The sequence below is a fragment of the Idiotropiscis lumnitzeri genome, chromosome 1 (assembly GCF_059441095.1).
Source record: "Idiotropiscis lumnitzeri isolate Australia: NSW breed Sydney's pygmy pipehorse chromosome 1, RoL_Ilum_1.0, whole genome shotgun sequence".
Taxonomy (NCBI): Eukaryota; Metazoa; Chordata; class Actinopteri; order Syngnathiformes; family Syngnathidae; genus Idiotropiscis; species Idiotropiscis lumnitzeri.
The window spans coordinates 21,663,950-21,681,069 of NC_142391.1; the positions used below are offsets into that span (position 1 = coordinate 21,663,950).

At 40.3% G+C, this 17,120-nt stretch overlaps 2 protein-coding genes across 4 annotated transcripts in view; one reads left to right on the forward strand and one right to left on the reverse strand.

The window, feature by feature from the left end:
- Window positions 1–166: 166 nt before the first annotated feature.
- Window positions 167–4,882, forward strand: coq5 (coenzyme Q5, methyltransferase). The gene is made up of 7 exons (XM_088289255.1): window positions 167–398; window positions 1,249–1,398; window positions 2,254–2,499; window positions 3,169–3,275; window positions 3,458–3,546; window positions 3,640–3,751; window positions 4,568–4,882. Exons 1-7 carry the CDS (start codon window positions 203–205, stop codon window positions 4,667–4,669), a joined length of 1,002 nt encoding a protein of 333 aa, XP_088145381.1. The 5' UTR covers window positions 167–202; the 3' UTR covers window positions 4,670–4,882.
- A 1,880-nt stretch (window positions 4,883–6,762) lies between these two features.
- znrf3 (zinc and ring finger 3) overlaps window positions 6,763–17,120 on the reverse strand; it is a 61,655-nt gene continuing 51,297 nt past the window's right edge. For 2 of the 3 annotated variants that reach the window (XM_088288165.1, XM_088288175.1), the window contains exons 4-8: window positions 16,334–16,465; window positions 15,090–15,200; window positions 14,485–14,655; window positions 11,475–11,577; window positions 6,763–10,546 (exon numbers count right to left, since the gene is read on the reverse strand). In XM_088288165.1, coding sequence (XP_088144291.1) covers window positions 8,988–10,546; window positions 11,475–11,577; window positions 14,485–14,655; window positions 15,090–15,200; window positions 16,334–16,465 — 2,076 coding nt within the window. In that variant the 3' untranslated portion in view covers window positions 6,763–8,987. The remainder of the gene's footprint in view (window positions 10,547–11,474; window positions 11,578–14,484; window positions 14,656–15,089; window positions 15,201–16,333; window positions 16,466–17,120) is intronic. The other variant, XM_088288170.1, reaches the window with a different exon arrangement.

The window sequence follows — 17,120 nt, forward strand, 5'->3', positions numbered from 1 at the left end:
GATTGATGATTTGGATTTGTTTTCTAAAACAGCCACATTATCTTGGCAAAAATTGAGAAGATGACCTGGAGAGGGAGAGCGAGAGAGAGGGAGAATTTGCTTTCTGAATAGTACAACTTGCACTCAAAAATAAAACGTTTACTTTGTATTGGTCGTCTCTTGATGACGTACAGTGACGCACGTTTGAGTCGCCCCTGCAAAGATGGCGGCCCCCGTTCAGTTGCTAGTAAGGAGGCTTTTTCGTCGATCAGCGGTGTCTGTCTCCGCGGTGGGCGGCTGGCGCCTGTCGCCGAGCTGCTGTGCGCAATCGTCCGGACGAACTTTTAGCGGTGAAACTGCGGAGAAAAACACTCATTTTGGCTTCGACACTGTCCCAGAGGCCAAGAAGGCGAAGAAAGGTGAGTCGACGGCAAACCTCGTTGGTGAATCTCGCTCTCTTATCAATGAATTGCCTCTTAAATCGTTTCCCCAGTCAGAATAAATGTACTTTTATTTATTTATTTATTTATTTTACAAAAATTCGGCTTCGAATTCAGTACTTGAATTGCCACTTTAGCTAAAAGAGCCTCCTGTTAAGTCTTCGTGCTGATTCCTGGCCATTAAAACTTGTGAACAAATACAATATGGTATCTTACCGAATTCTGAGGTTGAATTACTTTTTTAGATAGTAAAACAAATTGGGAATTTCATGATTTGGCAGATATTCGAATGGAACGTGAAAAATACACATTTTTGAACATTTGTGAGGGTTTGTATCACTTTAAAAGAAAAAAAAATAGCTTTATCTTAATGCATAATTATTTTTGTACCATATTGTTTCGTATGTAAAATGTGTTAATTGGATTGCCTGATTGTTATGTGATATATATTTTGTCAGTAAAAGAAAAACTTTTTGTAGCTTGATTCATATTCACTTGGATTCTCTACTCAATATGATGAGAATGGTGCTGTCTTGGATCTGAAACTTTTGCTCAACAACACCCCAACTAGTTTTCTACCTTATTAGTTGCCGTTGAAAAACGAATAAACAAATAGAAATTGCTCCAAAAATGTGCAATTAATTCAGCTGAACTTTAGGGTCGCATTAATTTTTTACATTAGCAAACTAAAACGTCTCCATCCGCGATTTATTTAGCTTTTTTTTTTTCAAATGGAGTCTGGGAGAACAATGTCTGACTTGAACAAATGTTTTGTGTAAGACATTTGTTACACGTGCTTGCACATGTCACAATTTTCTCGATGTTGCAGTGTACAAAGTGTTTGAGAACGTGGCACCCAAGTATGACGTGATGAACGATGCCATGAGTCTGGGCATCCATCGTTTGTGGAAAGACGCGCTCCTGCACGCGATGCACCCCCAGCCTGGTGCGCGCCTCCTGGACGTGGCTGGTGGAACAGGTGCGCCAGATGAGCAGAAGCAGGCTCACATTTGTAAAACCAACAGGATTGTGGCCCTCGAGTACCGGATTTTGACATTTGTGCTCCAAGTTTGTTCAGTGTGTAATTGCACTGTGTTTTGGAGGAAATCTGAGAAGTTGAGGAAGAAGTCATGTCAATAGTGCTGTTATATTCTATCACAAAAATGTCATTCTTGGAAAAATGACTTTTTGTCTTTCACTGTAAATTTAGCTTTTCCAGAATTAGCAACTTTCTTTTTTTTTAAGAAATATTACTGAGTAAGAAAAGTGCCATGTCTTGGAAATGTACACTTCTTGAGAAATGTTGAATAATTAATTATTATTCTCATTCTCATTATTATTATTTTGTCACAGAAAGTTTTCCCTTGGAAAATATTTAGTTTTCTAAATACCTAACTTTCTAAATAATTGACTTTCACTCGAAAACATTTTAATTGAAATTGTTCTTGTCTAAAATGTGTTCTTTTTTTAAATAGATGCTTCATAAAAACAAATCTGTAAGTACATCTTTTCCAGAAAAAAAATCTCTAAAATATGTGACTTCCTGAAAATATTTTTAAAAAATTGTAAAGCTAATCAAAATGGATTTTCTTTAAAAAAAAATAAAACTTCTATAAAAGAAAATGCTTAAAAAAACGGAAAGAGATTTTTGTGGCAAAAAAACCCCTCTGAATATACCTTTTTATTTATTAATTGATTGACTTTGTGATCTTTATTAGCGCCAGTGAGGTCCTGAAAATCGGCTGAGGTGGCCACTGGCCACTTCCATTTTGTGCTGGCAAAAAAACTTGAAAAGTCATCAAGCAGGTGCTAATCTTGTGTCCACTTGTCTCAGGCGACATCGCCTTCCGTTTCCTGGATTACGTCGCTTCCCAAAAACGGCGGCAGGCCAGGCGGGCGGCGCGCTCCACGCAGACGCCGTCGTGGCAGGACATCTCCAACAACTACGCGGCTAACTGGGACGAACATGTGGAGGGTGAGGAAGGCGCACTACGCGAGGCCAGGGTGGTGGTCTGTGACATCAACAAGGAGATGCTGAAAGTGGGCAAGCAGAAAGCCGGACACGTGGGCCTCGCTGACGGTGAGGAGGCAAACGCACGGGCAATAACAGGCACAAAAAACAAGTTCACAAAATATGGATTTGTACCCCCAAAATGCAAACATTTTGGCCACCAAATGTTCTTCGGGTCTATTGTGTTCACAAAGTACAAATGAGTGGAAGCAATTTAATTCCTGGACCGATTTTTATTTATTTCTTTATTTTTGTTTCTGTTTTATCTGTTTTGTGCATGTCAGTTTTTTGTTTGTTTTTGTGCTTTATTTTTCTATTTGTATTTTTGTGCCTGCTTTTGTGTACATTTGTGTGTGTGCGTGTGTTTGTATGTGACTTATTGCTTTTGTATGTTCGACTCTATTTTTTATTTTGTGTTTTTGTGCGCATCTGTTTTTGTTTTTTGTCCGTTTTTGTGTTTCTCTTTTGTGGATCTCTGTTTTTGTTTGCTTTTTTCTTTTTGTAAATGTATTTTTGTGCCTGTTTTAGTTTTTTAGTGTGCCTGTTTTTGTGTGGTCTAATTTTGGTTGTTGTTTTTGTGCTTTTTTTTCTTTGCATAAATGTATTTTTGTGTACATTTTAGTTTTTGTCTGTCTGCTCTACGTAAATAGTTTTTATGTGTTTGACTAAATTTTGGGGTGTTTTTGGTTATACGCTATAATGCATGCGTGTGTTCTTGTATTTGTGTGTGTGCGTCAGGTGTGTTGTGGGTGGTGGGCGACGCGGAGGAGCTGCCGTTTGACGACAATCACTTTGACATTTACACCATTGCGTTTGGCCTTCGCAATGTCACGCACATGGAGTTGGTAAGCGCTGCCATCATTTCTTTGTTTTTGGGGGGGGTTGTGTGACGTGATGTGAGACGCTCTCGGAATGTTCTGAACTCCCATTTCCAGATGAACAGTCGTAGCCTGGATGTGGTGAAATCATCTGACTTTATCCGTGGGAATGACTATTGTCTTGAAAAAAATCTTGTGTATTTCTTTAGGCCCTGCAGGAGGCCTTGCGAGTCCTGAAGCCCGGAGGCAGGTTCATGTGTTTGGAGTTCAGCAAAGTGACCAATCCCGTCTTGGCCAGGTGAACCACAAACGTGCGCGCGCACACAAGCCGCACGGACAAAGATCATATTTGACTCCTTTAACAATCGTCTTTTTCTTTTTTCTCTTTTAGGCTTTACGACGCCTACAGTTTCCAGGTGATCCCGGTTTTGGGAGAGGTCATCGCCGGAGACTGGAAGTCGTACCAGTATTTGGTAGAAAGCATCCGCAAGTTTCCCGCTCAGGTGACAACAAAATCACCTGTTCATTGTTATTCGGTCACTCCATTTGCTTTGCCTGCTGAAAAAATAAAACTTTTTAAAATTTTAAGATCAAGTCTGAAAGAAAGAAACAAACAAAAAAAACAAGATATTTTGGGAAGAAATCATAGTGTTGTTGTTCTAAAAAAAGAAAAACCGAGACATTTTTTTTCTTTGATAAAGTATGATTTCTCTGAATTTTTTGGGGGGGCAAAAAAACATTTTTGAAAAAAAAATCCAATTTAATTAAAAAAATATTCTGGAATTTTTTATTCTCCACAGAAAATCCTTTTTTATAGCACTTTTTCTAACTTTTTTTTCACTTGTCAAAAAAAATATTTTTCTTGTAAATCCACAAAACATTTCAGAAAAAATGTTGAAAAATGTTCCATATATACCGTAAATGTCGTTTCTTGTCTTGGAAAAAATTACTTTTCAAAATACACAACAAAAAACAAATATTTCCCTTTAAAATTCGATTTATATTTTGACCATGGAAAAAATACAACATGCTCAAAAGTACTGTAAATACTTTGGCTTTTTTTGGTCAATATACTTTTTGTCTTGAACATGTTTTTTTCTTCAAAAATACTGTATTTAACTTTTATCTATTGGAGGAAAATCAAAATTGACAAATTAAAAAAAAAAAATTATTTTGTGTGTTTTTCTCCCGATACATGCTGACATGTTTTTTCTGGTGATATTTCTAAATTTCTGGTCATTGGATTGTTGTGCAATTGTGCTGCTTATTGAAATGTTTTTTTGGTTTTTTTGCCTTTTTTTGGGGTGTTTGGTGCGCAGGAAGAGTTGAAGGAGCTGCTTGAAGATGCAGGTTTTTGCTGCGTGCGCTACCACAACTTGACAGGCGGCGTGGTCTCGCTTCACTCGGGTTTCAAGCTGTGACGTCGACTGCGTCGGGCATTAAAAACGTCACGCCGTTTTGTGCAGCGCTGACGATTGACTTTTACGCTGTGCACTCAACATTTGAGACCAGAACTGAAAAGTAGAACCGTGTCTCTGGATCATTGCCTGTCGGAATGTGAAAATGATGCTCTTATTTTCACGTTTTATTGCCTGTTTGAGTCATGTTTGTTGTAAATACATTGTCATCTGTGCTGTGTGTTGTTTTTCTCCAAAATGACCTTCTGTAAGAGAAAAAAAAAATAACTGACAAGAAAAAGCAACTTGATTCCTGTAAATTCAGACAATATTTTAAAAAAGGAAGTGATTAATTTAGCAGGAGTCTTTTATTTTTTTAGTAATATATTTGTGTGAAATTTTTGCACCTCCGAAATCTAAAAAAAAAAAAAATTGAAATTTGGAATGAATTTACATTTTTATGACTTTTTTTTTTTTTGAAAAATTACATTTGCACAAAAAAGTAAAATGAACATAAGTAGCGTAGAGTTCCAAACTATAGGTTTCGGGTCTGAGACGAGGATTAGCGTGGTTCAAAGTAGGATTAGGGTTTTCAATTAATGTTTCAAACTAGGGTTTGGATTATAAAGTAAGGTTTCAAATTAGGGTTAGGGCTTGGAACGAGGGTTAGGATTTCGAAGTATAGTGTCAAATTAGGCTTATGGTTTCCAATTAAGATTTGAAACTAGGGTTAGGGTTTACAATTAGGTTTCAAACGAGGTTTAGGGTTTCAAATTAGTTTCTAACGAGGATTAGGATTTAAAAGTCGGGTTTTGAACGAGGGTTACAGTTTTGAAGTAGGGTTTCAAACTAGGGCTAGGGTTTCCAATTAAGATTTCAAACTAGGGTTCGGGTTTGAAACTAGGGTTAAGGTTTTGACATAGGGTGTTCAACTAGGGTTTCAAACTAGGGTTATTGTTTGGAAGTAGGGGTTTAAACTATGGTTAGGGTTATGAATTAGTGTTTCAAACTAGAGTAAGGGTTTTCAAAGTAGGGTTTCAAACTAGGTTTAGGGTTTTTGAAGTAGGGTTTCAAACTAGGGTTAGGGTTTCCAATTAAGGTTTCAAACTAGGGTTCGAATTTTCAATTAATGTTTCAAACTAGGTTTAGGGGTGAAAAGTAGGGCTTCATATTAGGATTAGGGTTTGAAACTAGGGTTAAGGTTTTGAAGTAGGGTTTCAAACTCAGGTTATTGTTTGGAAGTAGGGTTTTAAACTATGGTTAGGGTTTTGAATTATTGTTTCAAACTAGGGTAAGGGTTTTCAAAGTAGGGTTTCAAACTAGGTTTAGGGTTTTTGAAGTAGGGTTTCAAACTAGGGTTAGGGTTTCCAATTAAGGTTTCAAACTAGGGTTCGAATTTTCAATTAATGTTTCAAACTAGGTTTAGGGGTGAAAAGTAGGGCTTCATATTAGGATTAGGGTTTGAAACTAGGGTTAAGGTTTTGAAGTAGGGTTTCAAACTCAGGTTATTGTTTGGAAGTAGGGTTTTAAACTATGGTTAGGGTTTTTAATTATTGTTTCAAACTAGGGTTAGGGTTTTCAAAGTAGGGTTTCAAACTAGGTTTAGGGTTTCCAATTAAGGTGTCAAACTAGGGTGAGAATAGAAATTGGTTTTCACCCAAGATTATGGTTTTAAAATAGGGTTAAGATTTACATTTGGACTTCTTAATTGAAATACATTTCAAATTCAGTATTTGCTGAAAAATACTACTTATACTTTTTTCTTGAACAATCTCACTTTCTTTTACAATATCCCCAAAAATTAACGTTTCATTTTAAGAACTTTTTTCCTATTCAAAATACATTTTGAACCTCATAACAGATCCATTGTCAAGAAATGTTCCTCAAAAATAAAAATTCCCTAAAACATCGTTTTTTGGAAAATGATTTTCCCCCCAAAATATTAATTAATCTAAAAAAATAATATTTTTTGAAAATGTTTGGTGCTGAAAAATAAAGCAACATTTTACAAGAATACATTTTTCTTCTTTTAAGACATTGTCAACTGAAATGTTTTTTTTTACAGCATCGTTTGATTTTCTGCAAAATTTGATTTGATTGAATGACTCGTGAGCAGATGCAAAGAGGAAGACAGGACAAGTTGGCGCTTCTTTGAATAAAAGTGTATATTTCACACATCTTTGTACACGGGTAATTACAAAACGGTACGGTACGCTACGAAACTTTTTCAAATGTTTTTGGTCACAAGATTGAATCGTCTCGTCTCATTTCGTCTGCTGTGCAATTCCGAATGAGCACGTATATACAAAAGTCTCACGCGCGTAAGTGATTTCCGTTGACTCTCCGATAAACTCTGAACATAAGACATGGCTTCAAGATAAATATATTAGTAAATAAATATTCAGAGAACATATTTCCATTCATGAAATGCCTTTTGCTATACAACGTACACAAATATACACAAGATTGAAGACGAGCCTTTCTCGTTAAAACATTTGTAAATGGTACTGACTGACGGACAAATAATTATACTCTCTTTCTTTTCTTAATAAAAAAAAATTACAAATATTCATTTGTACACATATTCATCTTAAGTGCTACAAACATGGAAAAAAAAAACATTAAATAGTGAATCACGTACCCCCAAAAAACAACAGCAACAAAATTGTTCTGGATCGCTATGCAAAAAGGCAACATGGGGAAGCGTGTGTGCGCGTGTGTGTGTGTGTGTGTTTCCTAGCAACAGTGTGCAGGACAAACAGGAAGGCTTGAATGTGGATCGTGTCACAATTGCACTGTTTCCTTTCATGCGTTGTACAATAAGGAAGCCTTTTGACTTTTGCTTTGGCCTTTTGGTGCACCCCCCTTTTTCGGGAAAAAAAAACATTTGAGCATTGAGTCCAGAACCAGCTCCTAGTACACTACTCGTTTTTGTCCTCACTAGTTGGAAAATGTGTTTTTAGGCACTAGCGCACTAGTAGCATAGTGCGCTAAAAACGTTTAAGCATTTGTTCAATGTTGCGTAAACCCACGGAAAATCTAACATACAATTCAGGTTTGTCAATTCAGTTTTAGAAAAGGAATAATTGTTTTTTTTTTAATATATAAAAATCAATCTTAATTTTCTCAAAGAAAGTTTGCATTCCCTTAAAAAAGTGTTTTATCTCAAAGATTTTTTTGGGGGGGGGATAAAAAAAATGTAGTCCAATATAACATAAGTCAGATTAGAAAAACATCGATTTTGGAGAAAACTGAGTTTTGTGCATTTGTAGGAAATCAAACATGAGCCTTTGTTTAATATCCTCCAGTTAGAAAAATACTTCTTTGCACTATAAGAAAAAATGTCACCCTGTTCTTGCCTTTGAGATGTTTGGTGGACGCCAGTATGTTTACGTTGTGTTACTAGTGAGGACCAAGAGCATACTAGTACATGGACCTTGTGCTGACTGTCAAGGATATCGGAAAAAAATGCTTGCATCTGAGTGATCGTGTCTCCTGGAGGAATTCTGTCTGGAGCTTTCAACAGGTTTGGGTGTCAAGTCTCCTGAATTCACCCAAAAACATGTTTTGAGCATATATTCCGATCCGTTCAAAAGCGACAATCCGCAATGTTTTCCAAATTTTGCTCCTGCAGCCGGTTTCACTTAGCAATTTGGGTGGGCATGTCTATCATGAGTGGACCCCACCAAAAAGTCTAAAAAAACCACACAGCAAGTCTGCCGTTTTGTTTCCGAACAGATATTTTCGGGTCATTTGGGCCATTTCCAGTCATCCTCCCTATCCTGGAAGCAACCAAACTTAAATTCATGCAAATTCATTATTTTATAATTTCCTAAAAAGTAGTCCATTTTTGTGAGGCAAGGATTTCACCTGACAGCGATTGTATATATACTAGTTCCGCAACGTTTGGTGGTGTGCCATGAGACTTTGGTTGGGAAACACGGATATACACAGTATATTAAATATATTTTTTATTTAGGACCCTCCAGAGAGACACGATTCCCTGCTCCGGTGACACAACACAATCATGTCTTGTTTGTTTTGGTATAGCTACGACGGTACAAACTACGTTGATGCTCGAAAGGCAGTGTGAGATGCACATGTAGAACCCTGGATGGAAGCGTGGCCAGAGCCACTTTGACACATTCGTGGCCCGCAGGAATGAGCGTGAGACCATTTCGGTACAAAAAGCTCCTCGTTCCTACGCGACGACATTCACCAGAAATCAGCATTTCAGTTGACACGCACGGGTTTCCACGCAAGCACATTCACCCGAAAGCAAGGCAACTCAAGGTTTCAAACCACCGACTGACTGCTGCGGTACCAAACGCAATTCTGTTTTTCACAAGCCCCGACAGCCCTCAGTACTTCGGCCCAAAGAGTTCTCAGAGAGCTGAGGCGGAAACAAAGCCCTGGTCTCCTCGCATTGAGGGTACGAGCGACCCCGGGTAAAGAAGTCGTCGCTTTGCACTTCGGACTCCGCCGCGACGGAGTCGGGCCAAAGGCTGCTGTCACAATCGGTGTCCTCTGGGATGATGGGTATTCTCTGATTGAGTTCGCAGCAGGCCTGTGCTGGGCAGGCCTCCGAGTCGGCGTACTGCACGTTGACGGCGTAGTCATCCGTGTAGTGCCCCCTGTGGACCTTCATCTCCTTGTAGAAACAGCACGGTAGTCCTTCGTAGGGGTCCGAGGAAGGGCACGTGTAGTTCTTGGAGCCCCGGGGACAACTTGCGGACCCCTGCTCCGAGTCCTGCGTCTTGGAGTCGGCATTCTGGGGAAGCACCTCGAAGCAGCAGGTGCAAGCCGCTCCCGTTCCCGCCCCGAGCTCGCCCACCTCACCCCTGGTGTCCGCTAAGGGAGCCTCGGGGGCGCCGGTCTCCCTGGGTTCCAGTGACGAGCGACTGCTGGAGTTGGGCTCCAAGCTACAGTTGGACAGGTGGTCCCCGGAGTTGGAGGGAAGCTGGAGGCAGTCGTGAGCCGAGGGTCCTGCGGATGATGACGTTGACTCCTCAGGCGCCGAGGGGCACGGCGCGGTCCCGGCTTCCCCTGCCGAACCTCGACACGGGCTCTTGCTCCGGTAGACGTAGGGATCGTAGTCGCTACTCAACGAGCTCCGGAAGGTGGAGCAGCTCCCGTACACTCCCTGGTTGCTGACTTCGGTGCAGTCCAACATGGAGTCGCTGGAGGAGCAGTGGCACGGGCCTGAGCTGCTGCTGCTGCTGTCACTCCCGGGGCAGTCGGCCAGGTAGCCGCTGCACACCGAGCGGTGGCCGTGGTAGCAGCTGAGGCCCGAAGCGCTGCCCCCGTCGCCCACCCTCGAGGAGGACGCCGGAGCCATGTGCACCACGGTAGGGTACAAGAGTCCCTGCTGGAAGGCCCTGCCGTGGTGCGCCTTGTGACCTGGAACCAGGGGGCCCTGGCCTCCCTCGGGGGGCTGCTGGGGAAAAGTCAAGCCCTGGAAGTAGTAGTGCTGATACATGGTTTCATACTGCGAGAAACATGCCGCCCGCGAAAAGTTGCGTCCATGGAATTTGGGCCGTTTGAAAGGAGGGTGGTGGGGAGGCGGCTGCGCTTGGTAGGCAGGAGGGCCGCGGTGCTCCAGTCCGCAGTGGTGGGGGTTGAGGGAGTGGTCCAGGTGCAAGGCGGGGTGGTAGCTCCGCAGGAAGGAAGACGCGGCTTGGGGCGGGTACAGGCCTGGAGGGTCGGGGTGCTGGTCCACCGTGAGCACGGTGATGGCATTCCCGTGAGAGTCCATGCTGGTCCGGGTCGGGTAGGCCGTCACCTGGCCGGCCCGGTGCACTCTGCCGGGGTAGTGGACTGGCAGGACCACCCTCTGCTGCCGTCCGTGAAGCGGGTTGACAGGGTCCATGCAAGAGGGGCCGGGATTTCCCTTCTTTTGCTCTGTGGACACAAACAAATTAGACCTTTGAGCATGTCATGTAAAACCTTAGAATCAATAAATATACACGCATGGACATGTATACATTGTGCCAGGGGTGTCAAACTCATTTTTGTGGACGGGCCACATCGTAGTTGTGGTTTCCCTCAGAGGGCCGGTATGACTGTGAAGCCATATAAATTGATTGGAAAGCCAGTTTTGAAATCAGAAGCTAGTAAGTAATTGTTTAACAATTTTTCTATTTATTTTAAAAGGGGAGGATTGGTAACAAATAATTGGCAATATCTCATATCTCAGTGTTGTTGTGAAGAAAATATGCTAGAAACAGGAAGTTGATGCAGATGATTTGCCCTTTGCGGGCCACATAAAATGAGGTTGCGGGCCAGATCTGGCCCCCGGGCCTTGAGTTTGACACATGTGCATTATGCTTATGTAAACGTATTATTGAAAAAAATTCCAAAAAGCATAGAGGCTGCACAGCTGCATATTTGGCCATGAAAATGATCAGAACCAGCTCAATCCTCCATTACACGAACCACTGTGCACATTCTCTACTAATGGCATTTAAAAATGAAAACAAAAAATTAATGGCAACATGTTTTCTGAAATATTAATTTACATGTAGTTTATAAAGTGTAAATAATCAAGTACCATAATCACGTGTTTAACAATGTTAACATTTTTATTTTCTAATCAAGCAGATCCTAATATTTTGAATGAATAAAAAAAAAAACAACAATTATTTGAAGATCTTTTGTCAATTTCAATTTTGCAGGTTTTGCTGATTTTAAATTTCTTTTGTCGGGGTACCGTTTCAGTACCTGTAACGAGGTGCTTTCCGCTGGTATAGTGCTGAAATCCAAATTCAACACTAATTTGATCAAATAGAAAGCCGGCAAAAACTAGCGGAGACAGCATTGACAAACTTACCAATGATGTTGTGTCTGCAGTGGGGGCAGGTGTGATGCTGGAGCAACCAGGGGTCCACACATTTCTTGTGGAAGCGGTGCGCACAAGGGATGACCCGCAACTCCTGCAGGGGGAGAAAAAAAAAAAAAGAAGAAGATAACACACCAACACTTAGATGTGGAATATTAGCGCTGTTTCCACTTTTACTTTCCCAAAAAAGGCTTTTGATAAGCGATCCAAGTCCTGATTAGCCATTTAGTCTTTAAATTAAATTTGTTTCATCGGCATGTATGGTTTTTTTTTATAGTCCATTTATCTAATTAGATATTTAGTTTAAGTGATTTATTGTGACTTTTAGCTTGTCCGTAATAAAAAAAGTAGTAGTTCATTAAAAACTGCTATATATATATATATATTATTTTAAATTAATTGGTTGGTTAATTTGAGCTAAAATAGTCAATATTATTCTCATTACTATCATCATCATCATCATTAAGAATGCATTCATAATAAATAATAAAAATAGGCCTGGACGAATTTCATAAAAATGCAGAACTTTACATTAAATACAAAAATATTGGTAAAAAATAAAAATAAATAAAAGTACTTTTATTGATTTAATCTCCCATAGCGGCCCGACTAAAATCACGTGCGCTCGGCGTTGTGCACCGTTTAGGAAGACCACCTCCAGGGTTTATCGCTGAGGGGTTATCCAAAATGGATGACGACTCGCACCGCGACGCTCACAGCTTCAAGAATTGGCTGCAGGCGATGGTGGACTCGAACGTGCATGAGTGGCAACAGCCAGGCAAGCAAAGTTTGTTGCGCAAACATCATCTGTTCAGCAACCAAAAGCTAATCGTTGCCCTGAGCGGCGCTGTTAATTAAAAACACCGCCGAAGAACTGACATTTCGAGCAGTATGACCTCACTTGCCTCCCTGCTGTGGCGTAGACACTGAAACCGGGAAAAAATTAACACTGCAAGCTCCAAGAGGGGGCGTGACAATTTGCCGTAAATCTTATCACACAAAAAACTTAAATCACACAGTGTTTTTTTTTTAGAGGGGAGCATTTTAGTACTGATGCCATTTTTACATGCAAGTGTCAATGTTAACGTCAATCAAGCGTCCCTTTATAAAACTTGACGTATCACACAGGATTCAATACGCAGTTTGTCCATTCACACCCGTGCACTTTTTGGGAGGCGAAAAAACCCCCCAACATACTTTATGATTTGAATAAATGGATTGCGCATTGGAGTTGAATAAAAAAATACCTCAATGAATGTTTGAAAACAAGCAGTTGTAAAAGGTTAAACATAAACGTTGACGCCACTGTAACTTCTGTGATTCTTTCCTACCACTAGAGGGAGCTCGCATCCCACCAGAACCAACACAAGAACTTGGCCTCTCCCTTGACGACTACAAGATGTTGCTGAACATTATAAACAGCTCATCTCTTTGATGGCAAGATGCAAAATCAAACAAATGCAGTCTCGGGACGATTTTGACAAGAATGTGTCGTGCACGACGTGCTGGGGACCGACACGCACACACATGAAAGCGGCTTGGAACGTCCAAATCATCAGCATTCTTCACGCCAATAAATCCTCGTGACTCATCTTTGGAGTTTTGCCTTTGATGCCTTTCAGCCTTTTGACGGCTCCGCTTCCTGCGCGCAAGCCGTGGCGCCGCCACACTTTGTAGTGTTGGCCACCGTTCAGGGACATTTGATGACTTACAGTAAAAGCCTCCAGAGGAACATTTGGACACACAATAAGTCTCTCTCTTCTTTCTTTTAAGCACACGCAGAAAAGCAGGAAGTATGTGCGAACACGTCCTCAAACCATGCTGGCTTGTTATCTTGCAGCAGGTGCGCTTTAAAGAGTGCAAAAAAAAAAAAAATCCTTATCGAATGCGGTTGCCAGAGCTATTGTCACTGCATGCATGCGCTTTTTGCACGTGTTTACTTTGTAAGTGTCATGGCGACAGAAAGCAAACAATGCATGACAACAGCAAGCCGCATTGTGCTTTTAGAAAGTGTAGAAATAAATTAATTGAATGCCGAAATGAACAATAAAACAAATGAGAATGTTCTTTCCAAAATCAATTCACTCATTTTAAAAAAATATCAAGATCTATAAGTAAATTATAAATACGGTAGTGTCTTAAATTTTTTAATCATAACTATTATATGATTTCCATAGTTAACTAACTTTTAAGTGATTAATCTTAAATTAATGACATTTTACGTCTGTTGTAAATTTACACGAAAGTTAAAAAATGGTTTTCCTACTCTTGATAATTAAGATAAAAGTGGACAAATATGTTTACCTAATACAAATGTTTGTGTCTTATTTTATTGAGACAGTCATTTTAGACAAATTCACGAAGTTGTTTGAAGTTAAAAAGATTTACTATACAGTGTCAAACAATGAGTCATTTTTTTTCTACCATTAGATGGATTACAACATCGTTTCACGGCTCAGTTGGTGACAGGAATCAATTGTTGCTTTTCAACCTAAGAGCAAATTAATTATAAATGAAATCTAATCGCGACAAATATACGTGGATATAGTTTTAGGATATTGATAATTGCTAAATCGAGTCACGGTGACTCCTTCTCACAACATTATAATCCCTTTATTATGTTAAGTTTTATACTGCTTGTCATTAGTGACGCTGCTTTCCTGCAAACGAGCCAGAAATGTCGTTCGAATCGCTGAATGAAATGTGCTTCACGTCGAAAGAGCAAGTGACTTGGAGTAACGCCAAGTGACAAACAAGACAGGCAGAAACTCAGCAATTCGCTCTCAAAGGGGGGGCCCTTGTAGACCCTTTGGAGAGCTGTACTGTAAGCAATCGATCTCGCCCGTTGCTAAAAGCTAACCGGCAGCGCACAGGAAAAATGTGGTGGAGCTTCACAGTCCAAATGGTTCCTCCACTCTCGCTTGAAACATTTAGCTTGCGTTATGCGTTCAGAAGGGGGAAAAAATGGCAAAAATTGTCTAGAAAGGGGTGGCGTGCGTACCTCTCCGTCCATGTATTTCTCCAGACAAATGGCGCAGTCGGACGTAGAGCTGCTGCTCAGCGAGTCGGACGCCGCGCAGCTGCTCTCGGGCACCACTTTGCCAGCTTTGGCCTTGAACTTGCGCGTCTCCATCTTGTCCAGCGCCTGGCTGGCCATCCTGTTCATGGAGCTCTGCGCACAAAACAAAACGGTCAAAAATCAGAATCACAAAGCCGACACGTTACCACCTCGTTCAGAAATATTTGAAAGAATGAATGCAGTGACAACTAATTTGTTTTGTTTTTATGCCTGCATATTACAGACAACACAGACACATTGAAAGCTGATAATTAAGAAGCAAGAAGTCGTGAAGCCGCTTCTTGTAACCATACTCGTTAAACACTCGCACGTGCATGCACAAAGGCAAGCTAAAATAGGCCATCATCAGTGCCAACTAAAGGAATGAATGAAAATATGACACAAATGAAAATGAATGAGTGAGTGAGGCAGCTCCCTTTAGGAATGGACAACATGGCGCCACCATCCAAAAGACAAAAGCAACACTTATGATGGGGTGTGTGTGTGTGTGTGTGTGTGTGTGTGTGTGTGTGTGTGTGTGCGCGCACCTGACTCCTCCTCTGCTTGAGCTTGATCTTGACGAGCAGGATGAGGCAGACGAGCGACACAACCACGAAGAAGGCCAGGAAGATGCCCATGTCGAAGTACTCGGTGGGCTGCTGTCCAACACCAAACACAACAACAACAAAGTGCAAACATTAATATCGAGATGGAAATATCGCCCAAAGTTCAGTGGACGTGCGATACGCTGAGAACGGTTAAATTGATGGTTTTTCCCCTGCTTAGATAGAGATAGGATTTATTTTAACACTTACTCCAGATGTTTTTTTGTTTTTGTTTTTCATCTTTTCAGAGAAAAAAATACACAGATATTTGGAAATATTTATACTTTATACAGAATTTTCATGTCATGTCATTATCCACACCGCTTATCCTGCAGAGGGTCGCGGGAGGGGGCTGGAGCCTATCCCAGCTGACTACGGGCGAAAGGCGCACTACACCCTGAACTGGTCGCCAGCCAGTCACAGGGGAGACATAGACATCGTCACCAAGTGGGAACCGATCTCACGCTGCCCGCACACAAGTCACGCGAATGTACCACTACACCATCAGTGACCTTTTTTTTTTAACTGTTTTAGGAAATGTTTAATTTTTATATTCAGATTATTTTTTTTTTAGCGCTGTTTACTAATAAGTATTACAGCTTTTTTTTTTTTAATTTCGAATATTTTATATTGACCTTTTTGGGTGTTTTTGGAGAAGTTGTGAAGTGAAATTCTTGGAAATGTAATTTTTTTTTTACCTTCACTCCGAATTTATGATGTTAAATATTTTGCACAGAATTTCGGGAGACGTAATTTTATATATATATATATATATATATATATATATATATATATTTTTTTTTTTTTTTTTTTAAACACAAAAATATTTTTGTTATTATTTTGGGAGACTTATTTTTGTGGAGATGTAATTTTTTCCACACAATTTTTAAAAAAAATATATTTTTAATCCATGATTTTTTTGTCGATACAATTTTACGCAGAATCTTTGTAGATTTTGTAATTGTTTTGTTCTCCTTTATTACAATCCTCCCTTCCTATGAAATAGTTTAAAAAATATATTTTATTAACCGCTTTTATTGAGCGCTAAATGACTTCAACAAAGAACAATTTAATTTAATAACAAAAGATGAGTCATATTCATCTCTAAATGTTATTTAGCAACCATTTAACTCCAAGCAAGCATTTCATTTTACAAGCTGAATGTGCATTTGTCGTCTTCATCTTACCCTGGGGGGTCTGTGTTGTATCCTGGCGCGCGCCACTTTCTGCTTGTTGACGATGTTCATCAACTTGACGGCGTCGTTGCCCTTCACGTAGACGACTGGACGTTTGAGGGGGTCATCCGCCACCTGGTTGAGCTGAGACACACGAAAGCCAGCGCAACACATTAGCGACTCAATCGGCATAAGGATCGGACACCTTATTATGTACGCTCGCCCAACTGATGAGTTTCTGACTGGAATCTGACGTGGCTTTTCCTGTACATTCGACAAGGAAATTTTCTGCAGCTCGGCAAAAAAAAAAAAAAACTACAACACAAAAGTAAAAGCTGACACAAATACAGCGGAAGCTCAGAAGTGGAAAAGATTGTGTTCCGGGATGCTGCTTGTCTTTCAAGTTTCAACGTTTTTTTCAATTACAGAAGTGATCTGCCTCAGGGTTAAACTAAAAGACTTTTTGTCCCCATAGGAAATGTTCCAATGTTAAACTGTCACTGTAATTTGAAAAATTTCCCACAGCAGCTAATTTGTTTCGGAGACAAATTATTGCCAGTTTTGAAAAGGTTCCATATGAAATCATGGATATGATCGGTTCCAGGGTCAAATTGTCTTGTTTTCACACATGAAAAAAAATGGCAATTTTCTTTTTCAAATTTTGGACTTCCCCCTGCAAAAGGAGATAAAAGAAATGATCTGTTCCAATGTTAAACTGGCAGCAAATGTGTCGGCTAGCCAAAAGGATGTGCAGGAAATGATCCGCCTGCTAATTTTGAAAATTTCCCACAAGAAATAA

Coding starts and splice junctions, on each gene's coding strand:
- coq5 (XM_088289255.1), top strand. CDS start 203: ATGGCGGCCCCCGTTCAGTTGCTAGTAAGGAGGCTTTTTCGTCGATCA. Junction 1,399..2,253: donor GGACGTGGCTGGTGGAACAG/GTGCGCCAGATG, acceptor CACTTGTCTCAG/GCGACATCGCCTTCCGTTTC. Junction 3,547..3,639: donor ACCAATCCCGTCTTGGCCAG/GTGAACCACAAA, acceptor TTTCTCTTTTAG/GCTTTACGACGCCTACAGTT.